Source organism: Clupea harengus, chromosome 21 (assembly GCF_900700415.2).
Source record: "Clupea harengus chromosome 21, Ch_v2.0.2, whole genome shotgun sequence".
NCBI lineage: Eukaryota > Metazoa > Chordata > Actinopteri > Clupeiformes > Clupeidae > Clupea > Clupea harengus.
In genome coordinates, this window is record NC_045172.1 from 9,139,312 (window position 1) to 9,164,248 (window position 24,937).

The following is a 24,937-nucleotide window of genomic DNA, read 5'->3' on the forward strand; positions in this document are numbered from 1 at the left end:
GAACACTGTGAGAGGACTTAAATTAATAAATTCATTGCAATTCAACTTCCAGGAGTAAAGAGATGATCTCCAATTCCTTCGCCAAACAAGATGTACATCATGATCAAATTCTGAAACATTACAAATTATTGCATTACAATGTAATGTAACTATATAATGTCACCATTTCATTGAAAAAGCAAGTACATTGTGTCACTCCTCTTCAACGCCAAGGTGAAGTAAATCTAAATGCATTTTTTTTTATCAACTTCACTATTGAACACAAAGGTTTGCCTTCTACACCCCAGTTATATGAACTAGGGTGTGTTTAGTAAATACATGACTATCATTTTATAACAATATTAGTGGTTGTTAAAAATAATTGTTAATATCAAATAACTTCCAGATGAACGACATTTATTTTGATAGGTTGTATCTGGAAATGTTAGCGGAAATACAGGGTATTTCCTGGAACTGAAATTTGGCAGATATTTGTTATGATGTAGCTAGCTGATGCAGATAGTCCACGAACAACCAATGTAAAGATGAAACAGTCAACCACATTGATAAGTCGAACTGTCGTTTTGCCGATTTCCACTAACGTTACTATTTGGCGCAATGCTGAGCACTCGAGAAATGTTGATATGTTTATGTTACATGTAACCACATTGCTAGCTCGCTGGTCGTAGCCAGCTAGCTAGCTTGAACTGGCTGTGTGGTGCCGCGTAGCCTAACGTTAGTGATTTTGTTTTAACTCTGTTACCTTTTTTTGTGAACTTGTGAACCATGGATGGAATGCTTTACAAGTGGACTAACTATATGACTGGTAAGTTATATGTGCAAAATAGTTGTCGCAGGACAAACCGTACGAGTATTAATCTAACGAAGATGTTATCACTAAAATATAAGCTGTCACGAATTTTGGTAACGTTATGTGATAAGTGACTGCAAGAACTTGCTATTATAAAATATGTTTTGGTGTAGAAAGGCGTTTATGAAATTATATAGCTACTAATATTACATCAGACGTATACATGACGTACATACTTTAACATCATCTTAGCTAAACTTCATATCGTTCACATCGTAACTAACTTACTTGCACATTTTTTTTTCCTTAGCTTGCATTGGCCCAAATAGTAGACTAAGGACATTAGATAGCTATCCTAGCTAGTTAGTCTAGTGTACACCCTCGTAATTTCACAGCTAGATAGAAGCTGTCGTTTTATCTCTGTCGCATCAACTAAAATCAATTCACAGGATGGCAGCCACGCTGGTTTGTTTTGGACAACGGAATCATTTCTTATTATGACTCCCAAGATGATGTTGGGAAGGGGAGCAAAGGAAGTATAATGATGACTGTCTGTGAAATCAAAGGTAACATCCTTTTAAAAAAATTATGCGAAATGAATGGGGAGGTGTAATTAAATGGATGCTCTAGTCTAAATAAACAAATGTTTAGTTGCTTGAATTTCATTTAACTTTCATATCAGTCATGTTTGCTCTTGTGTCTGAAATGTGGACCTTTCTTCAGTTTGGTGCTCTTTGTAAACAAATGTCTAACTGCTTAAATTTCCCTCAAATTTCCAAATATATAATCAGTCTTTGTCCGCTATTGTGTTTGAACAGTTCATTCAACTGACAATACCCGACTGGAGCTGATCATACCAGGAGAGCAACATTTTTATGTAAAAGCTGTGAATGCGGCCGAGAGACAGAAGTGGTTGGTTGCCCTCGGAAGTTCTAAAGCCGGTCTCATCGATACCAGAACCAAAAAAGGGAAAGGTACAGATAGAAAACTTCCTTGCTTTGCAATGTCGACTCATCTCAACTTTGTTTTCTGAGTTCCACCTTCTTCCAAGACTGTCCAATACATGACACAATGGACCTTGAATTCTCTGTCTTAGTCATTCCTTCAAGTGTGAAAATCTCAAAATCCAGTGTTTCCTTTAAAATAACAATCCTACTACCCATGCACCAACTAAAGAGAGTCAAAAAGAAAAGTGCGTGCCGATCATCCCAAAATTATCTATTATTAATTTGGGATGGGGGGTATCCAAACAAACATCGTTTACCACTTGAGGAATGTAGAAGTAGTGACAAAGAGTGTTCACCTTGTTTTTATTGTTTCTCAAGATGTTCCCACCTCTTAAATTTGTGTTAAGAACTGACAGAGACCACAGACTCTTTGAAAACCAAGATGTCGGAACTGCGACTCTACTGTGACCTACTGATGCAGCAGGTCCACACCATCCAGGAGTCAGTGGTTCAAGAAGACCAAACAAGGTCCGACACTGAGGTGACAACAAAAGCTAACTCTTGATAAGAAGATATTCATTTAAATAGCTGTAAGAGACTAGAGACTATAAGGGTTCTTCTTCTTGGGACAACCTTGCAGCACCTTTGAGTACTTTGTAGAACCTTTAACGGTTCTCCAAGAGAACAAGCTGAAAAGTCTTTCTGGCGGAGTGTGTACAAGGTCGTTTGAAAATTTGCCTCATGAACTTATGATTTTTCTTCTTTGATTTTACTTGTTGGTTTTACAAGTGTTATAATAACATACAGCAGGCCTAAAGGTTAAAAACCGGTTCATCTTAATCGTGTGTATGGTTTGCGTTGGGTGCATTTTCACATGAAGAAGTAGAGTAAAGTTCAGCACAGCTCTTACAATTTATAATTGACTTTGTTATGTATTTATTAATTTGCTGACTCTATGTTTTTTGTTTTATGCTTTAATGTTTTATGCTTTTTGTTTGTTAGAGTATGGATGAAGCCTCGTCGTTACTGAGCGCAACATGCAACACCTTTATAAAGACACTGGAGGACTGCATGAAGATTGCCAACTCCAAGTTCAATACTGACCTGCTGACCCCTCCTGACCGTCTGATGTCTCCTGTCTCTTCATCCGCCATACAGATGGCCCGGGTAAAACAGCGCCACCATACTCACACATGTAGGGCAGCAGGGCTCTCACACAAAATAAGGAAATAAACCCTGGTTTATCTGTCAATGTGCTCATGTGTCCAGCTCAGACATTCATACTAGATCATATTTTTATCATTGAAATAGATAGAAATACTCTGGTGTATTGGTTAGAAAATTGACAAAGGCTATATGATATATAGATAATATACTGTTCTAAAATGGAGATGTATTCTTATGGCTAAGATTGTTGAGTTTCCTGGGGTCTGATTATTTGTTTTTTTCTGTCTTTTCAGATGAAGCGGTCCATTAGTCATCCGGGGACCTACAGTTTCGACAGGTATTGTCTTCGGACACGCCAAACACAAGTGTGTTTCTAGTGAAAACATAAACAGACATAAACACACACACACACACACACACACACACACACACACACACACACACACACAGGCAGCTTCTGCACTGTTGTATTATTCTGTCATTTGAATTAGGCCTGTCTGCCCCTCCCAAGGTCAAGCCATTTGCCAAAGGACGGGCTCCCGCCGCTGCCACTCCCGCCGTCGCAGAGGTCGTCTCAGAGACGCACGCGCACGTGTTCAGACACGGACACACTCAGCGACAGCTGCACAGAGGAGACAGACAGTGAGTCATCCAGCCAGCTCTGCTCTGCCCTGCTCATCCAAATCTAGCACAGATCTGTCATGCCCCTCCCAACCCAGTTTAGCTTAGAAGTTTAGCATGGAAAGCTGCTTCAAAGCTCTGTGTGATTTAAAACCAAAAAATGTTGTTTATTTGTTTTAAATTCTGTATTTGTTATGCAGATACTAGGGTTTTGGGGGGGTGGGTGTTTTGGCTGAATCATGGAAATGATGTTTCAAATGTTCTAAAATAGGAACGAGATGTTCAAGAGACGTATGCTAGTAAACACAGAGGCTTGGTCTCTCCACTTACGTGGCCTAGTGTGCAGTACAGCCGCAGCTTCTGTTCCAATATGTATTGAAAAGAAGTTGAGGCAGTATGTTTGAAGTTTTCAAGTAGTTCAAGGTCTCCTCAAAGCTGAAGAATCAAACTTGCATGCACTGAAAAGAGTAAGTGAGCAGTTTTGACCTTCTCTTCCATCTGTAGGAACGTTGCCATATTCCAAAGCCACTGTCAACGGAGACTCCGCTCCCAGCATTCCTGAAGAAACGGGCATAAATGCCAACAGGAACGAGAGGTCTGCTTCAGACATGGACACTCCAGAGTCGGACCTTTCGCTCTGAAAACAGGCATTCTTTTTTTGCTTTATTTTCAAAATTCCTTTGTCTTTTAAAATCTTTTACTTTAATAGATACTGCTATGCAGTCTCAACTTGCATTGCATTACTGGTATTGTAGGAAATATACTATAGTATTATTTCCTTTGCAAGCATTTATTTGCACTTTAAAAAGATGGAGATGAATGTTTGTATTGGTAAAGGTATTTTTAAATGTCGTCAATGCCAGGTCATGAGACGTCTTGACTGATACAGAGATGTGGTAGCGACTCATCAGTGTGTTTTGCAGACGTTCATCTGCAGGTTCAGTGGCAGCCTATTCAAATGAAAACCTACAGAGAACTTTTAGTTAGTGTGGAGTCGAGAGGGAGTCGAGTCCATGTTCCATGGCAAGTCAAACAGCCACTGCGATACTATTTATCAAATTACAACCACTTTTACAGAAGGAGGGTGTCAAAATGTTTGCCTAAATTATAGAGCAAGTTTAGGGGTCTCATAAAGCTACTTAGAAAATCTGTGTCTACATCATGTAGCTTATGGTGACAGATATGTATTTTGTGTACAAGCTTCTGCCAGATTTTACACTATTTCTGGGATATGTGTCAGATACAGCCCCTTTAAAAATAGAAAAGGGGTTTCCATGGAGGGTTTTCCCCCCAAAAGATCCCACTTGTATTTGTTCTCTTACTTTATAACAATCTTTTGTGCAGTTGCAAGGCTATAGGTGGTATACATTTGTCTGTAAGCTCCAGAATGAAAAGGTCAAATTGATTAGACTGGGTTAGTTACTGTACTACTGTATCTGAAAAAAATCCCTGTGAATGGTACTATGGTACTATGTACCAAACCGACCAGAACCACTGTAGACAGAGTACATATCTGTCCCCATAAGCAAAATAATAGGTATACAAAATTTCTACGTAGCCTTTTTGAATCCCTTGTAAATTTGACACCTCTGTAAAAGTGGCTGTAACTTGATAAATAATGACCCCATTGCTGTAATATTTGGGCTTTCATATTCATTTATTTTCCACCAGAAAAAAAAAATGAAATAATTGAGGTGGGGAAGTTTAAAAAAAAAAAACGAAAAAAAAAAAAACTGGTTGCATTGACATGGAATAGCTCTGTGCCAATGAGTAATGTGGATGTGAAAGCAGTTATCTTCTATGTAAGAAAAAACACAGGCAAATACTTGGCATGGACCAGTGTTAACAGTGTTAACATTTTCTGAAAATAAGTGAGTCACTTTATTTATTTTTATGTTTTCTAAAGATGTTCTGAAGAATGTGCACTGCTCACATTATGTCCGTCCCCTAACTGCTCTGCCTTAACCTCGGATCTTCGCATGGAAGGATGTCTCTGACTATTGATGTCTCTGACTATTGACAAGTACTGATTTGTGAGAAGTTAACATGTACAATAAATATATGGAATAAGGAAATATTTACACTTTTGTGTTTGTACAACCTACTTCTTACAGAAATCACTCGACCATTGCACAATAGAATGGTTCTTTAATGTTACAACTTACAATGTAAGTAGAGTATTGTTGAGGGTTTACTGTGAGTTGTGAAGTTGTCCTGGGGCGTAGACAATGAAAACGACAATGAAAATGTTTTGTGCAGTATGTTAACATGACATTATTTCAGTAGTCAGTTATTCAATCATATAGAGATATAATTGATAATCATGAAACGACAGGAGGTAGAGGAGTCGTTAAGTAATCAGAAGGTTGGAAGGTTGCTAGTTCGATTCCCCACTCCTCCTTACCAAGTAGGTGTAAGTCTCCTTGAGAAAGACACTGAACCCCTAACTGCTCCTGATGTAAAAAATGCAAATTCCTTGTAAGTTGCTTTGGATAAAAGCGTCTGCTGAATGATTAAAGGTAAATGTAAGTTTAAAGCCATGAGGACTCTCAGTACCTCATTCAAGTCTCTTTTTAAGTAACTAAAGACTTATTTTTCTGAAGATTTCCAGTTGACCTTCCTTACAAAAGCCAGTACACTTGGCTGTCTGTGATTTGCTCTAAGTTTCAAGGTCTTCCGTTTTCTAAAGTCTCCAGACTGTGCTGCAAAGGACTTAATATAGTTAACCCCTTCATTCACCATTTGTATGAATGGTTCGCTAAGAGTGTATTTAATTTAGAGACAGAATGTTTTCACCTGTTCATTTGATTAACATTGATTAAATGTTCAATATATTTATTTTTAGAAAGAGAAGAAATCTTGTAATCTATTACCCCAAAATGAGGCATAGATAGGCGTAGATCCACAGCACAGTGGCACGTTTAATTCCTTTAAAATCGACAAATGTTAAAGAAATCATTTGATTTCTTTCACCAGTTCTGTCACAACTTTTGTTGTGTGTTTGGTCAAGAAAAAGCTGTCCTACTTCCTCCATTCTTAAAATGTACTTCAAATTCTGACAACATAGTTGCATTAAGTCGCAGTCACATTAAGCTATTTTTGTATGTTTTGTTTAGTTGATTAAACATGCAAACATTAATCAATAGTATGAACACCTCCATGTCTTCTAATTTAACAAGACACAAAACATTTCATTAACAATGGCTGAGAGCCTGAAAGTCATTCATTGGAGCCCATAATAGACGTTTTGTAAGGTCTGTATTCAGGGAAACCTTGGGCCTCATTCTCGAACGCAGTTAAGAAGAATTTAAGAAGGAATTTCTTCTGAATTGGATTTAGGAAAACATTTGTCATTCATGAAAGTTTTCTCATCTGGGATTTGTTCTGAACTTCAGAAGACTTTCCGAACTCGAAATGGCAGTCGTAACTCGGCCAGAGTTTTCTCAAATGCGATTCCTTAAAAAGCCACAAGATGACCCCTTAGGCCCCGTAGGCCATCTTGTGGTTTTTTTGAAGAATCGCATTTAAGAAAACTCTCTGTGTTGGAAGTGTTAATTATTTTTTAAGAAATCGTTGGTGACTGCGTTCACATCAACTCTACAGACATCCTCGGATTAAAATAATTATAATAATAATAATTACGAGAATATTTGTATCATTAACAATTACGTTTCACATGTATAGTCATGATTCTACGAGGCACAGTGATGTCATAAAATAAATAAAAGGACTACACCAGAATGCTGCGCCCGTCTAGTGAGCGTCGTTTAGCACTGCCGTCTGTGCAAGTACGGCAATTCAGAATTTTCATTTGTAGTTCCACATTGGTGGAACGAACTGCCTAGCACTACCAGAGCAGGGGGCGTCCCTCTCTACCTTTAAAAAGCTTTAGAAGACCCAACTCTTCAGAGAGCACCTCCCTTCCTAACTGGCACTTCGACTAGTGCTTAACTTGCACTTACAGCAGTTGCATTCCTGCACTTCGTTTTTATTTTCTAATTCGGTTTTCTATTTCTTATGTAAAGTAGTATTTATTGTTACACTAGGTCTCTATTGCTCGTAGCTTGACTGTTCTCTCCCTTGTACATCGCTTTGGACAAAAGCGTCTGCTAAATGACTAAATGTAAATGTGAATGTACATGAACACTGCAAATGTAAGTGAAAAAATAAATAAGCACTAAACTCAATCACGTTGATATAGCTATAGTGGAATAGAATGGACACATCTACATCCTGCAACGGTCCACCTCTGCACCGTTGAAGTTAGATCTGCGTCTACTCGACGGTGCTCGATTTCCGCTTTGACATGACTGTCGCTACACGATGGTAGTCCTTTGGGGGGATAGTAGTCCCTCACATTGCGCATGCTCAGACACAAACGGTTTACAGCATAAGGCTCAACATCAACATCAACATATCTGGCTTGTCTTAACGCATAATGTAGGTTTATTTAACGTAATATTTAATAATGTTGTAAACGGTTTAAACGTCAACATATGGGGCTTGTCTTAACGCATAATGTGGGTATATTTAATGTTATATTTAATTATGTTGTAAACGGCTAACAGCATAAGGCTCTACGTCAACATATGAAACGAAACTGGGGAGAGACTTTTTGATCCTCCACCTCATCTGTTTTGTCCACTGTGACATCTTCTTTGTTTTTAAATAAATGGTCATGTTTTAAAAAAACTGGCTTTCGTAGCTTTTCTCCATGATTGAAAACGGATCTGTCGTTGTGACGCATGCGCGCGCGGCTTCGCTGACAGTGTCGCAAAATGACGCATGCGCAATGTGAGGGACTACTATCCCCCAAAGGACTACCATCGTGTAGCGACAATGACTCGTTTACGAGTTGCTTTCGTGTAGATTCGGTCGATTCCGACTGCACACATCACTACGGTTGCGTGCCCTTATAAGGAGCTGGCGTGTATGTATGCAAATTCAGGAGCACGAGAACGCGCTTTCAATTTAAGAAAACTCTTCCGGTGGAGCACAGTGTCGCTACACGATGGTAGTCCTTTGGCAGATAGTAGTGTCGCTACACAATGGTAGTCCTTTGGGGGATAGTAGTCCCTCACATTGCGCATGCGTCATTTTGCGACAGATCCGTTTTCAATCATGGAGAAAAGCGACGAAAGCCAGTTTTTTGAAAACATGACCATTTATTTAAAAACAAAGAAGATGTTGTCACAGTGGACAAAACAGATGAGGTGGAGGATCAAAAAGTCTCTCCCCAGTTTCGTTTCATATGTTGACGTAGAGCCTTAACGCTTTACAACATACAACACACGTTTACAACATAATTAAATATAACATTAAATATACCCACATTATGCGTTAAGACAAGCCCCATATGTTGACGTTTAAACCGTTTACAACATTATTAAATATTACGTTAAATAAACCTACATTATGCGTTAAAACAAGCCAGATATGTTGATGTTGATGTTGAGCCTTATGCTGTAAACCGTTTTGTTGTCTGAGCATGCGCGATTATGTTGAGCCTTATGCCGTAAACCGTTTGTGTCTGAGCATGCGCAATGTGAGGGACTACTATCCGCCAAAGGACTACCATCGTGTAGCGACACACAGCTCAGAACACTTCTGCTGCATAGGAACACATTTTCAAGCGTTCATGAATTTGTCGGATGTCTATTTCTTACGTTGTTTTTCCAAAGCCCGTAAGAAACATTTCAGAAGAAACTTCAGAAAATGTTCGAGAATGAGGCCCCTTGTCTTTCAAAGAATGCATTTGAATACTCTTGTATTCGTGACAGAATTAGGACTAGTTTCAGCGACAGAATGAGGCTTGTATCCCTAAAAGGCACATGAAAGAGCTCAGGGATCCAGGTAACCATTGAGATTACCATTCTGTTAGTGACTGATTTATACTGGATAAATTAAGTGTTGGGACTGTGTTCTGAGGATAGGTAATGGGGCTTTACAGAGATTCACACTGATTTAAGATCAGTTTGTGTTTGTTTTTGGTTTTAGCAATGCAATGGTTCATAGTTGAAATTCCAGACTAAGTCCTAATACTTACATTATTTCAATAAAAAGCATTGCATAAAAATGTTCAGTTGTAAGAAAAAATATATGTAATACACTCCAAGGTGGTTATATAAAATATGCGTGATGTAGTCTTGTTCCATTTCACTGAGAAGACAAATAAGGGGATGCTACTGGCAAAGAAATGTCCAAGAGCTGTGTTCACGCCGGAGAGATGGTGCCGCACAATGGCAGCTCAGGCTCTGGGGAGTCTCTCAGTCAGCAGCTGGAAGTGAGAGCTGGCCCACAGCGCACGCCGAGAGCCAGCATGGGGCTTCTCCCGCCAGATGGCTGACGGTGGAGACAATACTGGTGTCCCCATGGCTGTCAGGCCTACAGACAGGCAGACAGAACACGGCATGTAGTGTGTGTGTGTGTGTATGTGTGTGTGTCCAGTATGCAGATGCTATTCACAACAGGGACAAGCCCTACAGGTCGCTCTAGTAGCTAGGTCAAAGAGGAACAGTGATCTGTTGTAGCCAGTCCAGATGGTGTGTGTGTGTTCTTGTATAATGATCTAATTTAGGTTAGTTTTGCATGCATGTTTTAGCACCTAGTAAAAGCTACGATGGACACCTTGAAACTCGCAGTGGGTCAAGCAAATGTGAAGCGAATCATATTTGTGGTGGGTCTAATGTTAATATTTCAGAAACACAACCAGAACTGAACAAAGTTTTTAATTCCCTATGTAAAAAAAAATATTTGAACTAGGTTTAAAAAGCTCTGTCTGAACACTCCCAAATTTCAGGAGCTAACCTTCCTAAATGACCTCTGTCATAGACATGAACAATCTTCTATATGGAGGATATAACAGAAAAATAGGTAAATAATTAAATAGATTAATAAATACAAAATAAAAATAAATCACTCATATTAGGTCACAACTAGACTGTAGCTGGATACTTAAACTGCTACAGAGCTAAATCTGTCTATAGCAAAACACAGAATCTAGAGTTTCTGGGGACCAATTTAGGCTGAAGGCTATTTGGGTGAGCTCCTGAGATGCTGTCAGTGTCCCTCTTGGTGTTTTGATCCTCACTGGCAACGTCAGAGGGAGAATCAGGAGAATCAGAGGACATGCCACTCTTCTTTCTGTCTGGATGCTCAGAGACTGCAAGGGTAAAGCAGAGGTCAGTCTTGTTATGATGCAGTTATACTTTGTTTTTATTAATTTGGCAGACATCTTGCCATACATGGATTCATTCCTAATCATAATGCAAACCAGAACCCTACACCATGCAGGTGTTTAACTTCTGTCATTGCTTTTAGAGCCAAAAAAGATATATAAAATATATATAAAAATAGCCCATTACTTTTTTTTTGGTCCGACACAAATTAAGTGAGACATGAGACCTGTCACTGTACCCCTAGAACAGCCACCAAGCCTTCCTGCGCAAATACAGAATTCATCGTTGATAACTGACACTGACAACCGTCTGACAGTCCAGCAGACCTTTCATTATTTGCCTTGCCTCGTAGATGGTCATGGTAATCTTAATGAGCCATGTCAAGCTTATTTACCCCTGACCCCATATGATTTCCCATCACCGTGCCGTCTCACCTCTGCGGCTCTGGACCCTGCCCTCCGGGGCGTCCCTGTACAGCTCCTCTGGCTCCGGATCCCTTCCCATGATCTGCTCCTCGGAGGCGTGGAGGTTCTTCAGGAGGAAGTAAGTGGTCATCAGGCCCTTGCCCTTCACCTCGATTTCCCCCCGCTCGCTGATGTCGAAGCCTTTGCCCTCCAGGGCCCTGCAGAGGACACAGATAACTAGACCTCAGGACCCAAGGCTGGTTGCGCTAATTAAGTGCTGAACAAGAGGCTTGTGCTTGGGTCACGGTATTCCCTCAGCCCCCAGTATTCTATTCTCCTTTGTGGTGAGTGAGCAGTTTGCCATTTGTGTCTGACCAATGCATTCATCTGTTCGTTTTCAATATAAAGAGGTGGAGGAGTTACTTATCCATCTAAGGACATATGTCTTTACATCTTTAATCCTATAACTAAACATAAAATGTGACTATACTGTATATGGAAATAATTAAAATATGATGAAACCATCAAAACAAATACATGATCTGTACTGTAGGTAAAGTCTTTTCAGCTCCTGTGCTGTTTTTTTTTTCTTCCCAAAACATGAATGGTCCTTATTTAACATAGCAAAGTCTTGGACACTTCTATGAAGCCTGACATTGAGATTGTGTGTGAGGAGGAATGCTAGTGTGGGCTGTTGAATGTTGCAGACATACATTAGGAATATAACATGTGCAGAAACAGACTTTCCACAAGTGCAGTGTCCCTGTGATGTTGATTGTTAACACTGTTCCATGTCCACCGTTTTTAGATTCATGTTTACCTGTCTGAAGGTATCAAGGAAGTCTTAGCTATAACTCCATACATGTAGTACAATGCATGGCAATATTCACCATTGGTTGGTAGATATCTATAATGAGCTTTAAACTAATTTGAGCTGTAAAGCATTGCATATAAGCATAATATCAATAAAAATATATTATTTAAGTGCAGGGCATCTCTATCCCCTGATGTAGTTCTCTACCGATAAAACAAGATATAGAAAGATATGTCATTATTTAACCTTCTAGTAGGGATGAGAATTGATAAGATTTTAACGATTCCGATTCCATAACGATTCTTGCTTATCGATTCGATTCCTTATCAATTCTGTTATCGATTCTTTTTGGGCAAGGAAAAAAAAAGTACAAACGGTACAAACGGGTTTCTTTACATTCATTTTCTTTTATATAATATTCTCTGAATAGATGATGGACCGCATATACAGTATGTATGTATACATTTACATGTTTTAAATAACCAAAAACAAACCTAAGAATAGGTCAACAAACTCTCAAAGTAGGGTCCAGAGACCCATAGCCTAGGGATCCTTTTCCTTGATGGGGTGCTAGGGGGTCCCAACAAAGTAAAAAAGTATTTGTTTTGACTATAATTCCAACCATAAGTAACAGAATGTATGACTGATTTGGTAATAGGTTTCATACAATTTTTTTATAAAACATCTAAACTCAAAAATCTCATCAGATGGGGGAGCCTGGAAAATAATCTTATATATACTTGATATACCAGAGTTTGAGAACCGCTGTGCTAAATAATATTTGAACTTGCCAGTGCTGTTTTTTTGTTGTTTTTAAGTGTATTCTCCTTGAACTAACAATACAACTGACATAAACAAATAGTGAAAGCTGGTTTACACAATGAAACCAATGGCACTAACACAATAGACTGTTAGAGTTTACCTTCGATATTAACAGATGAAGCGCTAACGTTAGCCGCGCTGCTGTTGCTTGGTTGAGATTTCAATGAGATTCCAATGAGATTCATTAAAGTTATTGTCACTCCGTAGCGCTCATTCCTGCAAAATTATTGCATGCAGTATGGACACATGTTTCGGGGTAATGGTAGTTTTTCCCCCCTTTGACGAAAGAGACGTTTTGCAAGCATTGCAAGTGGCCCTGTGGTCATCTTTTTGCGTGAAATATAACCACACCTCTGCCTAGACGCCATGTTGGCTGCAGTCTGAAACAAATCAAAGCTGCGTGCACGTGACATACCTAAACGGCACTTACATGATACTGGAATATATATTTTTAAAAAATCTAAAAATTAAGATTGTTTTGTTTAAAGTATCTATAGCGGAATCGGAAAAAAAATCGAAAAATAAATTATTATTTTTTTTTTTTTAAATATCGATAGCGGAATCGAAAAGGATTTTGGCTAACGATTCCAAGGAATCGGTCCACTGGGAACCGGTTCTTAACAAGAACCGGTTCTCGATTCCCATCCCTACCTCCTAGACTTGCATTGTTTACAAAAGCAAATAAGCTTTGTGTCAGTTCTATTTGCAGCACTTACTTGTATGTAAATGGACTCATGTGAATCTGGTCAGGAATCCCGTGGCTTTCCATGCGAGAGGCTGTGTTGACCGTGTCTCCAAACAGGCAGTACCGCGGCATCTTCTCCCCCACCACCCCAGCCAACACAGGCCCAGTGTGGAGACCTACTCGGATCTACCACACAGAACACACAACCAGAATGTAACGTTGGTGCGTTGACCACTCAGCTTGGCATTTTTTTTGCCAGACTCAAAACATTGCTTTTCTGAAGACTTTCACTCACATTAGGGACACACATCTGCTTCCGAAGCATTACTCGCTACTAAACTCTGGCCTTAGGAGAATCCAAATCATATGTATGAATTTGGTGAGGGAAATGGCTGAACTTGTATTAGTACTTCCTTTCTGTATGTGTGGTTTGCTCAGAGGATTGCTTGTACCTGTATGGGCTCTCCTGTGATAGGGCTGGTCACCTCCCTCGCAGCAATACGCATCCCCAGAGCAAAGTTGGCCACCCTCTCCGCATGCGTCTCTGTTGAAATTGGTACGCCGCCAACTACCATGTACGCATCACCAATCGTCTCAACCTGACACAAATATTAAGGACCTGTGAGTTGTTCCACAGAGTGGTACTATAAGGAGATAAGGAGGCCATGGTTCATGTGTTATCTATAGCAAGGCAGCAACAGAAAAGTTTTACAGGATAAGAAATGGCATCAATCGACACATGTAACTCGTGCTTTTTACTGAATGCCATCTGACCTTATATACATCATGGATGCTTGTGAGGCGGTCAAACTTTGAGTACATGGAGTTCAGCATGTGGACAATCTGAATGGGCTCACAGGCAGCGCAGATGTTGGTGAAGGTCACCACATCACTGAAGAGGATGGTGCAGACTTCAAACTCTCCTGTGAAAGAAATTTGTAACAATCTGCCCATTGACCTTCACGGGTATGGTCAAGCTAACAGGCTTGTCTACAATGTAGAAATTGCGTACACACACACACACACACACACACACACACACACACACACCTGCTTCCACTTTCTTGCCCTCTTTCAGCTGGTTGGCAACGTGTCGGGGTAGCATAGCGTAGAGCAGTGTCTCTGTCTTCTTCTTCTCCACCTCCAGGTTGCGCGACAGGATGCGCAGCTCCTCCTTTTTGCGCTCCAGCTGATTGGAGAGCTCGATCTCGGCCAGCCGCTGCTGGTTGAGCAGGATGAGGTCGCGCGTGGTGTCGTGCTGCGCGATGTCGGCCAGGTGGAGGCCGCGCTCCTCCAGCTCCTGAAGGCTGCGCAGTTTCGGTGAGCACAGATACACCATGCACTCCAGAGACTCCATCCACACCATCTGTCCTAAAACACACACACACACACACACACACACAGCTAGTTAAAAGCAATGTAGATTTAATTACCACATTATCTCACTGTGTTGAGATGTGTTTAGTTACACTATAAGATTCAATTGCAGCCAGTTCTTCCCAGCCTAAGACTGAAAGCCCTTGGCCAAAAAGACCATCAATATCATTTTTATGTCAGATCTGTCTGTCTGCTCATTTCAGAGTGATGTGAATGGGTGCCCCAACAAAAGATTTTTTTTGGTAAGAGCAGGAGCTTTTTTTTGCAAAAAAAACTTTTCATCTCTTTCAGCACTAAAGTAGACTAGAGGCAGCAATTATTATGACCTTTGATGTGTTGACCAGTATGGAGTAAATGAGCACTTGCCAATCCTGCAGGAAACCTGAGAGAATAAGGTAAAAGAGTCTCTGGCTAAGGCCCATTTACCTCTGAGCTTTAGCAAGGCCTGCTGCTGGGTACACTTGGGCATCATCTCCCGCCGTGTCTTTAGCACAAACTGGCTGTTGATGAACTTCTTGATGCTGTCGATGTTGAAGGTGACCTGGGGGTGGACAATGCTGAAGTACTCGTCCAGACGTATGTCAATGGTCTGGAGACCAGGTACAAACTTCTGGATGTTGACACCTGTCTGCTTCACTCGCAGCTACCGGAGACAAACAACACACTCTTACCAAAAAAGGCTGGTACGTTAGGGCCCCTAATCCTCTCAGCCTACTTTGGCTGTCTTTGTCTCTATATACATTTTTAGGTGTGGCTCTATGAAATGCTCTTAGGCCCTTGTGGAAACCCATTCAGACAATTAGTTGCATACCTTTGTTAACAACCTGTAGAACTGATATAAGATACTTAAAAATAATCCTTTGCAATATTCACTATTTAGAGATTAATGTAATGCTTATACAGATTATATTTGTGTTCATACTAAGAAGAAATTTGCTGCAACACTCTCATATACATGCTAAAAATAAGCATTACTGACACTGCAAGCACTCAACTTCATGGATGGAAAGTGGTGGGCTTCATTATAATTGCATATATTGCAATCATTAAAGATTTGTCACTTTAACAGCGTCAAAAACATAATCTTGAAAGAGCAAGACATACAAATAAAAACAAAGCAATAAAACCATCTATTCCCTCACCCACAGAAATGACCGGACCAACTACCCTTACCAATTAATTAATGGTAATCATTAATTCTTCATTTCAAAGCCAGCATTTGTAAAGAGTGACAGGAAGTAGACCTTTGCAGAAGAAATCACATCTCACATGTTTATCAAAGACGATGTGAAAAGGAAAGGCATTGCAGAAAGCCTTCTCCTCAATCCACAGCCTCTCTGGGTATTGTGGGATGAACTCAGCAAGGAGGTTTCCTGGGAGCACAGCAACAGACATGAAACCGGCTTAACAAAATAAGCAAATACTGCAAACTCTTTCTAAAGCAATAGCCCTGTACTACTGCTTAGTTAAATCTAACGAATATGTTCTTCAGAGCAATGCTGAGACAAACCTTGGCCAAATCGAACAATGCTCCTGACAATGTCCCAAGGTGCTTTCTTCCTTGGACATGCAGGAAGGTTGCTGTATCTGTCCTTCAGTCTCTTCATGGTCTCCTCCACCTCCTGTTTTACAAAGACCAGTTGCTATGGTTATATATATATATATTTTTTTTTTTCCTTTTTTTTCCCCTACTGGCCCCTTTGTGATTAACATTTGTAGTCAGAGTTGAACTAAGTAAACTCTACTAGTATGAGATCAATGGGCCTCATTCTCGAACATTTTCTGAAGTTTCTTCTGAAATGTTTCTTACGAGCTTCGGAAAAGCAACGTAAGAAAAAGACCTCCACCAAATTCATGAACGCTTGAACATGTGTTCCTACACAGCAGAAGTGTTCTGAGCTGTGCTCCCCCGGAAGAGTTTTCTTAAATTGAAAGCGCGTTCTCGTGCACCTGGATTTGCATACATACACGCCCCGCCAGCACCTTATAAGGGCACGCAACCGCAGTGACATGTGCTGTCGGAATCTACCGAGTCCACGCGAAAGCAACTCGTAAGCGAGTCATGTCAAAACGGAAAGCGAGCACAAGTAAACGCAGAACTGGTGTGGAGGTACTGTTGCAGGATAGATGTGTCCATTATATTCCACTATGGCTATTTTTACGCGATTGAGCTTATTTATTTATTCACTTACATTTGCAGTGTTCGTGTACATTTACATTTACATTTAGTCATTTAGCAGACGCCTTTGTCCAAAGCGACGTACAAGGGAGAGAACAGTCAAGCTACGAGCAATAGAGACCTAGTGTAACAATAAATACTACTTTACATAAGAAATAGAAAAACAAAATAGAAAATAAAAACGAAGTGCAGGAATGTAACTGCTGTAAGTGCAAGTTAAGCACTAGTCGAAGTGCCAGTTAGGAAGGGAGGTGCTCTCTGAAGAGTTGGGTCTTCAAAAGCTTCTTAAAGGTAGAGAGGGACGCCCCTGCTCTGGTAGTGCTAGGCAGTTCGTTCCACCAACGTGGAACTACAAATGAAATTCCTCTTAAATTCTTCTTAACTGCGTTCGAGAATGAGGCCCAATGTCCATTCTTGCTTTACAGACAGACAGTAAAAAAAAATAGCCTTTTTATTTCTTTTTCTATTTCTATGACATTGTGCCTGTGACACAAGTCACTGTTACTTTATGTTTTTGCTGACCAGTACTGATCAAAACATCATCTAATTATTAAAAAACATTCTTCAGAGCACAAACATACCAACATAGACAAACATATCAAAATCAAACATAGCCAAATGATGCTGCAGCAATAAACTCCATTACTACCTATCTTTTGGCGATAAATAAGTGGATGAGCAATAATTTCTTAAAGTTAAACGAGGACAAAACTGAGATCCTACTAGTCGGCCCTAAAACAAAAAGAGAAATGCTGTTTAATAATTTGGGGAAATTAACTCCCTTGATTAAAACGGAGGTTACAAGTCTTGGTGTTATTTTAGATTCAGATTTAAGCTTCAAGTCTCACATTAACAAGGTGACGAAAACATCATTTTTCCACCTTGAAAACATAGCTAAAGTCCTGCCATTTATAAATAAAAAAGATGCTGAAAAACTGATTCATGCCTTTATTTCAAGCCGTCTTGATTATTGTAATGCAATCCTTACTGGCCTCCCAAAAAAAACAACTGAGAGACTTCAGCTCATTCAAAACTCTGCAGCTCGGCTATTAACCAGAACCAAGAGGAGAGAGCACATTAGTCCAGTTTTAGCTGCTCTGCACTGGCTTCCAGTAACTTTTAGAATTGACTTTAAGGTCCTTCTCCAAATATACAAAGCCCTTAATGGGCTAGGACCAAGTTACATTGCACATTCCCTAGTCAAATACTTGCCCTCAAGAACACTGCAATCATCGAATGCTGGTTTATTGGAGGTTCCCAGCAAAAGCCGTAAGAAAATCGGGGACGCAGCATTTGTCAATTACGCCCCAGTGCTATGGAACATACTGCCTATAGACATCAGGGAAGCCAGCTCGCTTAACATCTTTAAAAGAAAACTAAAAATGTACCTCTTCACATTAGCCTTTAACTAGCTACCATTTCGCACTATATATATATATATAAATACTTTTAATTTCATTTCATTTAAATCTCTACTGGTGATATTAAGGGGTTAGATTAAATATATCTCTATAATTATATATATATATATATATATATATATTTTTTTTTTTTTGCACTATATCTGAGTTATGTTTCTTTGATGTCTATTTTTATGTGCATGTCATTTCTTTGTGCATATTATGTATTTGCTGTAAAGCACTTTGAGCTGCATTCTTTTGCATGAAAGGTGCTATATAAATAAAGTTTTATTATTATTATTATATCAGTTAAAACTGTAACAATGCCTCCATTATGACTCAAATCATCAACAGTAAAAGTGAAGAGTAAAAAAATAAATAAAAAAAAGGTTCTGTTGATGATTAGCATTAGATCTGTCCTAGATCTAGCATTAGCAACCATACAAAGCTGCCTATGGTGCAACAATGACGAAGCACGATTTTCAGTAATAATAAGCCTGGCAATGTTCATTTACTTTCAAAAATGTCTCACTGAAACACTTTTTTGTTGACAATCCAGCTGGGTCTTTTGATAATGTGATGTGATATAACGTGATAAAAGAATGGTAAATGGACTTTGTCAACCTACAAAGCAGCTAACACAGAGAGGGAACTTCTTATCAACACCATTGTTCTCCAAAAGTGGAACCTATGACCTTTATGGTTCCATTTTCTATTGAGCAACATAGATAATGGACTCACACTGACCTTCTTGGCCTCCTCTTTCTGGACTTTGGACTGTCCATCACTTGGCTGGGGTCTCCTCTGTGCCTGGTTTGGCCTCTGGACCACCAGGAAGACCACATGTTCCTTCTTCCCAGTACGCTCAATCTCCTCTGACTGGTTGAGCACGGTCATGTCCACCTCACTATCAAAGAAGTCCTTAGCTACCGCCTCTATAATGCCTACAGAGGTTGAAAAAAATAAATATATAAGATGAATGAAATGTGAGATCAAGTAAATGGCAGTTCATAGCGGTAGTAGTAATCTTCAAAAAAGGGTAAGGTGATTGATGTTGTTTCTCACCAGGCACTATGTGATACAAGCCTTTACGGTCAGAGTAGTAATGGAGCAGCATTCTGCCGTCGTTAGTTTTCTCAACCCGAAAGGAGGGTGCATTCATCTCCTGCAACAAGGTAATGCCCATGACATAATCTGACATGTCCTCTACTTCATGAGAAATACAAAAGAGACTGGAATAAAAAGGACACAGAGCACCAATAAAGTACATAAACTTTTTTTGGAAGAAACCTTCAGGGGTTCTAGGAAGAATCTATAGTGTAAAGATGAACCCGTTTGTCTCCGATTATAATGCTGTAAACTCACTTCATAGGACAATGCCAAGTAACTGTGGAGAGCATCCAGGTTTTCGATAAACTCCACCAGGTTGCCACCAAGTGTGCGCAGCATGGTGTCATAGCCAGACATCTTGCAGAAGCTGAAGAAGTACTCACCAAAGAGTTTAAGCACCACCTCTGAGGACAAATCTTTACAAGATGATGGTAAAATGGTAACTCTTTTTCACTCACACCCAAAATCGCCTTTATTTTGGAAGTATAGAGTGCGCCTATCCTTACAAATAAAATGGTAAATTAAGACGCATACAAAGTTAGTTATAGATTTATAAAGGAACATCAGTACTAGTGAAGCCAATCTTTGCTCCTGGATATCACTTGCAAGCGGACACCCTGAAACAGTGAAAGGCACACTGTGGCCTAATCCTATCACATTTAATCTGCAATAAAATGCACAGCATCTTTGAATGTCTGGTAATATATACTCAGATGTTAGGTAAGTAACTGTCATCATAACACAATCTCAAAAAAACAAATACCCAAACCCTTCAGATTTGCTTCTCAGTAAGTCCACTAGAATTAGACGTGCTGTCACTGCTGTTGCATAACACTGTTCTACACCTGGGAGGATGGTCCTATGAGGGCTGCTCAGGTGTGCAAATCTATCAAAGAGTCACACCTTTACCTGTCCAGCGGCTCAAGTAACACAGGGGAGCGAGTGACACAACAACACCTCCCCTCCCAAACAGGGATCTCCAGCGGGGACATTGTTAGCACCTATGTGGACACAAAAAGCCACTGCAGTCTGCCACTCTCCCAAGGATAAAGTTGATCGAATCACGGCCAGCTTAGAGCATAGCGCCAATAAACACTTTCACACTCCTCACAAAATACACTGCGGACGGGCCTTATGCTGTTCTGTGTGTTATTGCCACAATAACCTGATTTTACAAGCGGGCACATTATGTCGTAGGTGGAGAGAGGTAGAAAGGCGCAGCGAAGGTTCACTCACCCAGCATAGTGCAAGCCTCCTGGACCAGCCTCAGGGTCATGATGTCATCGTAAATTTCATAAGTCATAAATGTGTCCTGGACCTCTGCCAGTGTCCTGTGGAGGAAAGTACGGTTAGGTCCAGCTGTCATAAAGATACCACAACAGCCAACACACATACCACAAGTTTGGATGAAATGGATGCAAGCTGTAAAACACATACTATGTCAAAGCCATTATGATGATGAATCACCTGACGTAAAAAATACTCCATGCTTACTGAACAGAATGTTTAAAAAAGGCACCTTAGTTTTTCCCAAGCATCTTCACCAAACTTCTCTATGACCAGGGACTTCAAACAGGTGTTTATGAAACCGTACTGCACAGAGAAGAAAAGCAACAGGAACTGTAGCCCAAAAATAATCTTTAGGCATAAAATGTGAGTAAACTGAGTGCACACTTACCATTTTCTTTCTGCAGTGCTCCAAACCTTGTTTACACTCTCCCTGTCGTCACAGTATGCCACAGCACTATACTCATGTCTCTCTCACACACACACACACACACACAGTCTCTCTCTCTCTCAATAGGGGAGGGATCTGAGGGAGACAGAAAGAGAGAGAGAGAGACGTATGTGTGAGAGAGAGAGGGAGAGACAGAGCGTCGGTCTCATTACATGCCTTATTCAGATGATTTTGTACTGAGTGCCTGCATAAGCTACATGGAGTTTAGAGTATCTGAATGGGCTACACAGATTGTAGTGATAGTACAGAATTATCAGTTATGTAGCAACTAAGTGGCACTGGATTTGAAAGGAATAGTTGTGTATCACTTGTTCTGCAGAGAGTATAAAGGAGCCTTGTGACATCTGGATACGTTAACCTGACCATTCAATCTAATTTTATGTACATACAGACACACTTTACACAACAGAAGTGGGTACAACCATGTGCAACATCACTTTAATGTCAAATGATTCAAAATTGTATCACTAATTGCCTTACTTCTAAGTTAAACAGTAGGGTATTTGCTCTTATGTAAATTATAAACTAAGAGTTTAGATTACCTATACTACAAAGACAGGCCCCACAGTAGGACTTAATGCAACAAAAGTCAGTACATCTTTCCTTAATGTGATTCAAATCTTTTATTTTTTCAATACTTCATATGTCCACCTTTATTATTGATGACTCAAGCCTCCTCGGCATGGACGATACCAGTGTTGCACACATTTCTACAGATTGTTTTTGGTTGAGGGGTTGTGTTGCCCTCCCTTTCTCCAGAGGTCCAAGTTATAGTTTTCAGAAACTCTTGCGTGTGCTTTGGATCGTTATCATGCTGGAATATTCCTCTGCCAAGCTTCTGGAGACTGGGCGTCATCTTGTCAGCCATTATTTTGGTATATCCACAGACATTCATGGTGCCATCTATAAATGTCATCTCCCCAACACCTTTTGCACTCGTGCAGCCCTGTGTTATCGCACTCCCACCTCCATGCTTCACTGTAAGGACTATGGCCCTCATTCTCGAACATTTTCTGAAGTTTCTTCTGAAATGTTTCTTACGGGCTTCGGAAAAACAACGTAAGCAAAAGACATCCGCCAAATTCATGCACCCTTGAAAATGCGGTCCTACGCAGCAGAAGTTTTCTGGGCTGTGCTCCCCCGGAAGAGTTTTCTTAAATTGAAAGCGCGTTCTCGTGCTCCTGAATTTGCATACATACACGCCCTGCCAGCTCCTTATAAGGGCACGCAACCGTAGTGACGTGTGTAGTCGGAATCGACCGAATCTACACGAAAGCAACTCGTAAACGAGTCATGTCAAAGCGGATTCGTGTACATTACATTTAGTCATTTAGCAGACACTTTTGTCCAAAGCGACGTACAAGGGATAGAACAGTCAAGCTACGAGCAATAGAGACCTAGTGTAACAATAAATACTACTTTACATAAGAAATAGAAAAACGAAATAGGAAATAAAAACGAAGTGCAGGAATGTAACTGCTATAAGTGCAAGTTAAGCACTAGTCGAAGTGCCAGTTAGGAAGGGAGGTGCTCTCTGAAGAGTTGGGTCTTCAAAAGCTTCTTAAAGGTAGAGAGGGACGCGCCTGCTCTGGTAGTGCTAGTGCCCACGGGGCCATCTTGTGGTTTTTTAAGGAATCGCATTTGAGAAAACTCTGGCCGAGTTACGACTGCTATTTCGAGTTCGGAAAGTCTTCTGAGGTTCAGAGCAAATCCCAGATGAGAAAACTTTCATGAATGCCGAATGTTGTCCTAAATCCAATTCCTCTTAAATTCCTCTTAAATTCTTCTTAACTGCGTTCGAGAATGAGGCCCTATGTGTTCACTGTCGTAGTCCTGGCCAGGTTCATGCCAATGTATCCTGGTCTCATTTGACGAAAGGCTATGCACCCAATATTCATGTTCCTGTTGTTTAGCAAAGTTTAATCTGGCAGCTTTGTGCCAAAGAGCAAGCAAGGTTTCCCCCCCTTGTCCTTGGCACTGTCTGAGCTGTCACATGAATTCCGATTTCCATTGACAACCGCTGTGCCAAGTCTGAAGCACGTGTCTGTCTGTTTTTCAGAGCTAGATTGAGCGAGCAGCGCTCTGTCTGTGGCGTCATTTTAAGAGGACGGCCGCGCCACTGAGTCTCTGATTATGGCTCCTGATTACTGCTGCAACTGTTTCAACTGATTTTTAGTTGGTCACCGAAATTCCTGTATCCTTGTCCATCTTTATGAAGTCTCACAATCACATTTTTAAATTCCTCTGGCAATTGTATCCCACGTGGAGCCGAGCTGCAGACGTGCAGATAGACACAGCCCATAGGTCCAACATTGAGAACGTTCACTTTTGTTGCATTGAGTTTCTATTTCGAGGCCTATATTTTAAATATACTCTTTCTAGTATTTGTTTTGGATTGTTCATAATAGGAAATACTCTACTTGTCGACTTAGAAATAATGCAATTATGGAGAGGTGATAGAATTTTTAATCATTTGACATGTAACTGATATTGCACAGGGGTGGGCTCACTGCTGTTATATACTGTACAGATGTAAACATACATTGTAATGGGCATAACTGGCAGTGTTGCCTGTCGTTTCTATTTGAGTAGACATGATTTAAATCATTTAAAAAGATTCAGATGCTTGAACTAGGGAGCAGTACTTTGGTCGGTGGGTTAAGGATAACGACCTTGAAACACTCCAGTAAGAATTCTCTGGACTGTCTGTGAAGCACAAAACAGAATCTAGATCATGTGCTGTACAGCTGCTACCCAGCCCTGAGATGGTCAGAGGAGCAGGGCGCTCTGGGCTTTGCTATAATGAGGACTTATGTATTATGCCCTTAGAAGGGGTGAAACTTAAAATCACTTTCATAGCAGTGCCATGCTAAATAAATTATAAGTTCACAATGTTTTTTTCTGCAAAATGAAGCTTTGTTATCATTTGCTTTTGCTAAGATTGTCAAATTTGAAGTTGGTGAACATGATAAATTACCTGTGATGAGTTTCATAATAATAGCCAAATCTCAGAAACGTGTTCGGTTGTCGTGTGTCAGAATTGATGGTCTCACAGCTCTGCGCATCTTCTCTGTTTTATTGTTATTTTAAAACCGAACTCTAGGGGGAGCCACACCTGAGGATACTCAAACATTCAGACTTTCTGAAACAGAACAGACTTTCAACAGTCATTTCCAAAGGGATTTTTGGCCTTCAAATTGCCTTTTTTATCGATAGTAATAAAAAAGTATAAACTATTATTTTGCCTATTCACTCTCTCCGTACAATTCATGTGGTGTAAACAACACAATAGAGAGTGGCCTAACCACTGTTCATGTTTGAAATTATATTCGTTAAATTGATTTAATTTATATAAATAAGTTATATCTGTTATTTTATGGATTAAAGCTGTGATGTGATCCCAGCTTTTATACAGAGGTTAAAATCTCACCACTAAGTAATAGCCTTGATGTTTCCAACCTTTAGACTTAATTCTGAATTTCTCATATACGTATAACACAAAGCGAGCTCATTTTTACAGCTGTCTCAGAAACATGCACACACAAACAGAAGAACGGGTTTATTATTTCAGATGAATAAGAAAAAGTACCCTGTATACCTGGGGGGGAAAAAACACGAACAAACTCGCCTACTTGAACTTTTCGTCACGTGCTTCCGTCAGACAAAGCTAACGTTTATAGCACCAGCTCAACAGGAGTTAGTTGG

The 24,937-nt window shown here is 40.1% G+C and overlaps 2 protein-coding genes across 2 annotated transcripts; one reads left to right on the top strand and one right to left on the bottom strand.

Annotated features, from left to right (window-relative positions):
- The first annotated feature begins 114 nt into the window (after positions 1 to 114).
- Positions 115 to 5,606, top strand: plekha3 (pleckstrin homology domain containing, family A (phosphoinositide binding specific) member 3). Its single transcript, XM_012823423.2, has 8 exons — positions 115 to 805; positions 1,240 to 1,356; positions 1,609 to 1,764; positions 2,145 to 2,278; positions 2,740 to 2,904; positions 3,198 to 3,241; positions 3,416 to 3,546; positions 4,030 to 5,606. The coding sequence occupies exons 1-8, from the start codon at positions 766 to 768 to the stop codon at positions 4,164 to 4,166; spliced, it is 924 nt and encodes a 307-aa protein (XP_012678877.1). The 5' UTR covers positions 115 to 765; the 3' UTR covers positions 4,167 to 5,606.
- Positions 5,607 to 9,192: 3,586 nt separating this feature from the next.
- Positions 9,193 to 21,287, bottom strand: gucy1b2 (guanylate cyclase 1, soluble, beta 2). Its single transcript, XM_031558840.2, has 15 exons — positions 21,173 to 21,287; positions 21,014 to 21,087; positions 20,731 to 20,825; positions 19,750 to 19,910; positions 19,450 to 19,549; positions 19,132 to 19,328; positions 16,316 to 16,427; positions 16,075 to 16,178; positions 15,232 to 15,448; positions 14,479 to 14,799; positions 14,203 to 14,351; positions 13,881 to 14,027; positions 13,460 to 13,614; positions 11,138 to 11,325; positions 9,193 to 10,687 (listed from the first exon to the last, which is right to left on the bottom strand). The coding sequence occupies exons 1-15, from the start codon at positions 21,173 to 21,175 to the stop codon at positions 10,506 to 10,508; spliced, it is 2,205 nt and encodes a 734-aa protein (XP_031414700.1). The 5' UTR covers positions 21,176 to 21,287; the 3' UTR covers positions 9,193 to 10,505.
- Positions 21,288 to 24,937: the final 3,650 nt, after the last annotated feature.

Bases quoted from the DNA above. Each gene is read 5' to 3' on its own strand.
- plekha3 (XM_012823423.2), top strand. From the start codon at position 766: ATGGATGGAATGCTTTACAAGTGGACTAACTATATGACTG. The intron at 1,765-2,144 runs GTACAGATAGAA...ATTTGTGTTAAG, and splicing joins CAGAACCAAAAAAGGGAAAG to AACTGACAGAGACCACAGAC. The intron at 2,279-2,739 runs GTGACAACAAAA...TTTGTTTGTTAG, and splicing joins AAACAAGGTCCGACACTGAG to AGTATGGATGAAGCCTCGTC.
- gucy1b2 (XM_031558840.2), bottom strand. The intron at 19,911-20,730 runs GTGAGTGAACCT...CATCTTGTAAAG, and splicing joins GGAGGCTTGCACTATGCTGG to ATTTGTCCTCAGAGGTGGTG. The intron at 16,428-19,131 runs GTCAGTGTGAGT...TTTGTAAAACAG, and splicing joins AGAAAGAGGAGGCCAAGAAG to GAGGTGGAGGAGACCATGAA.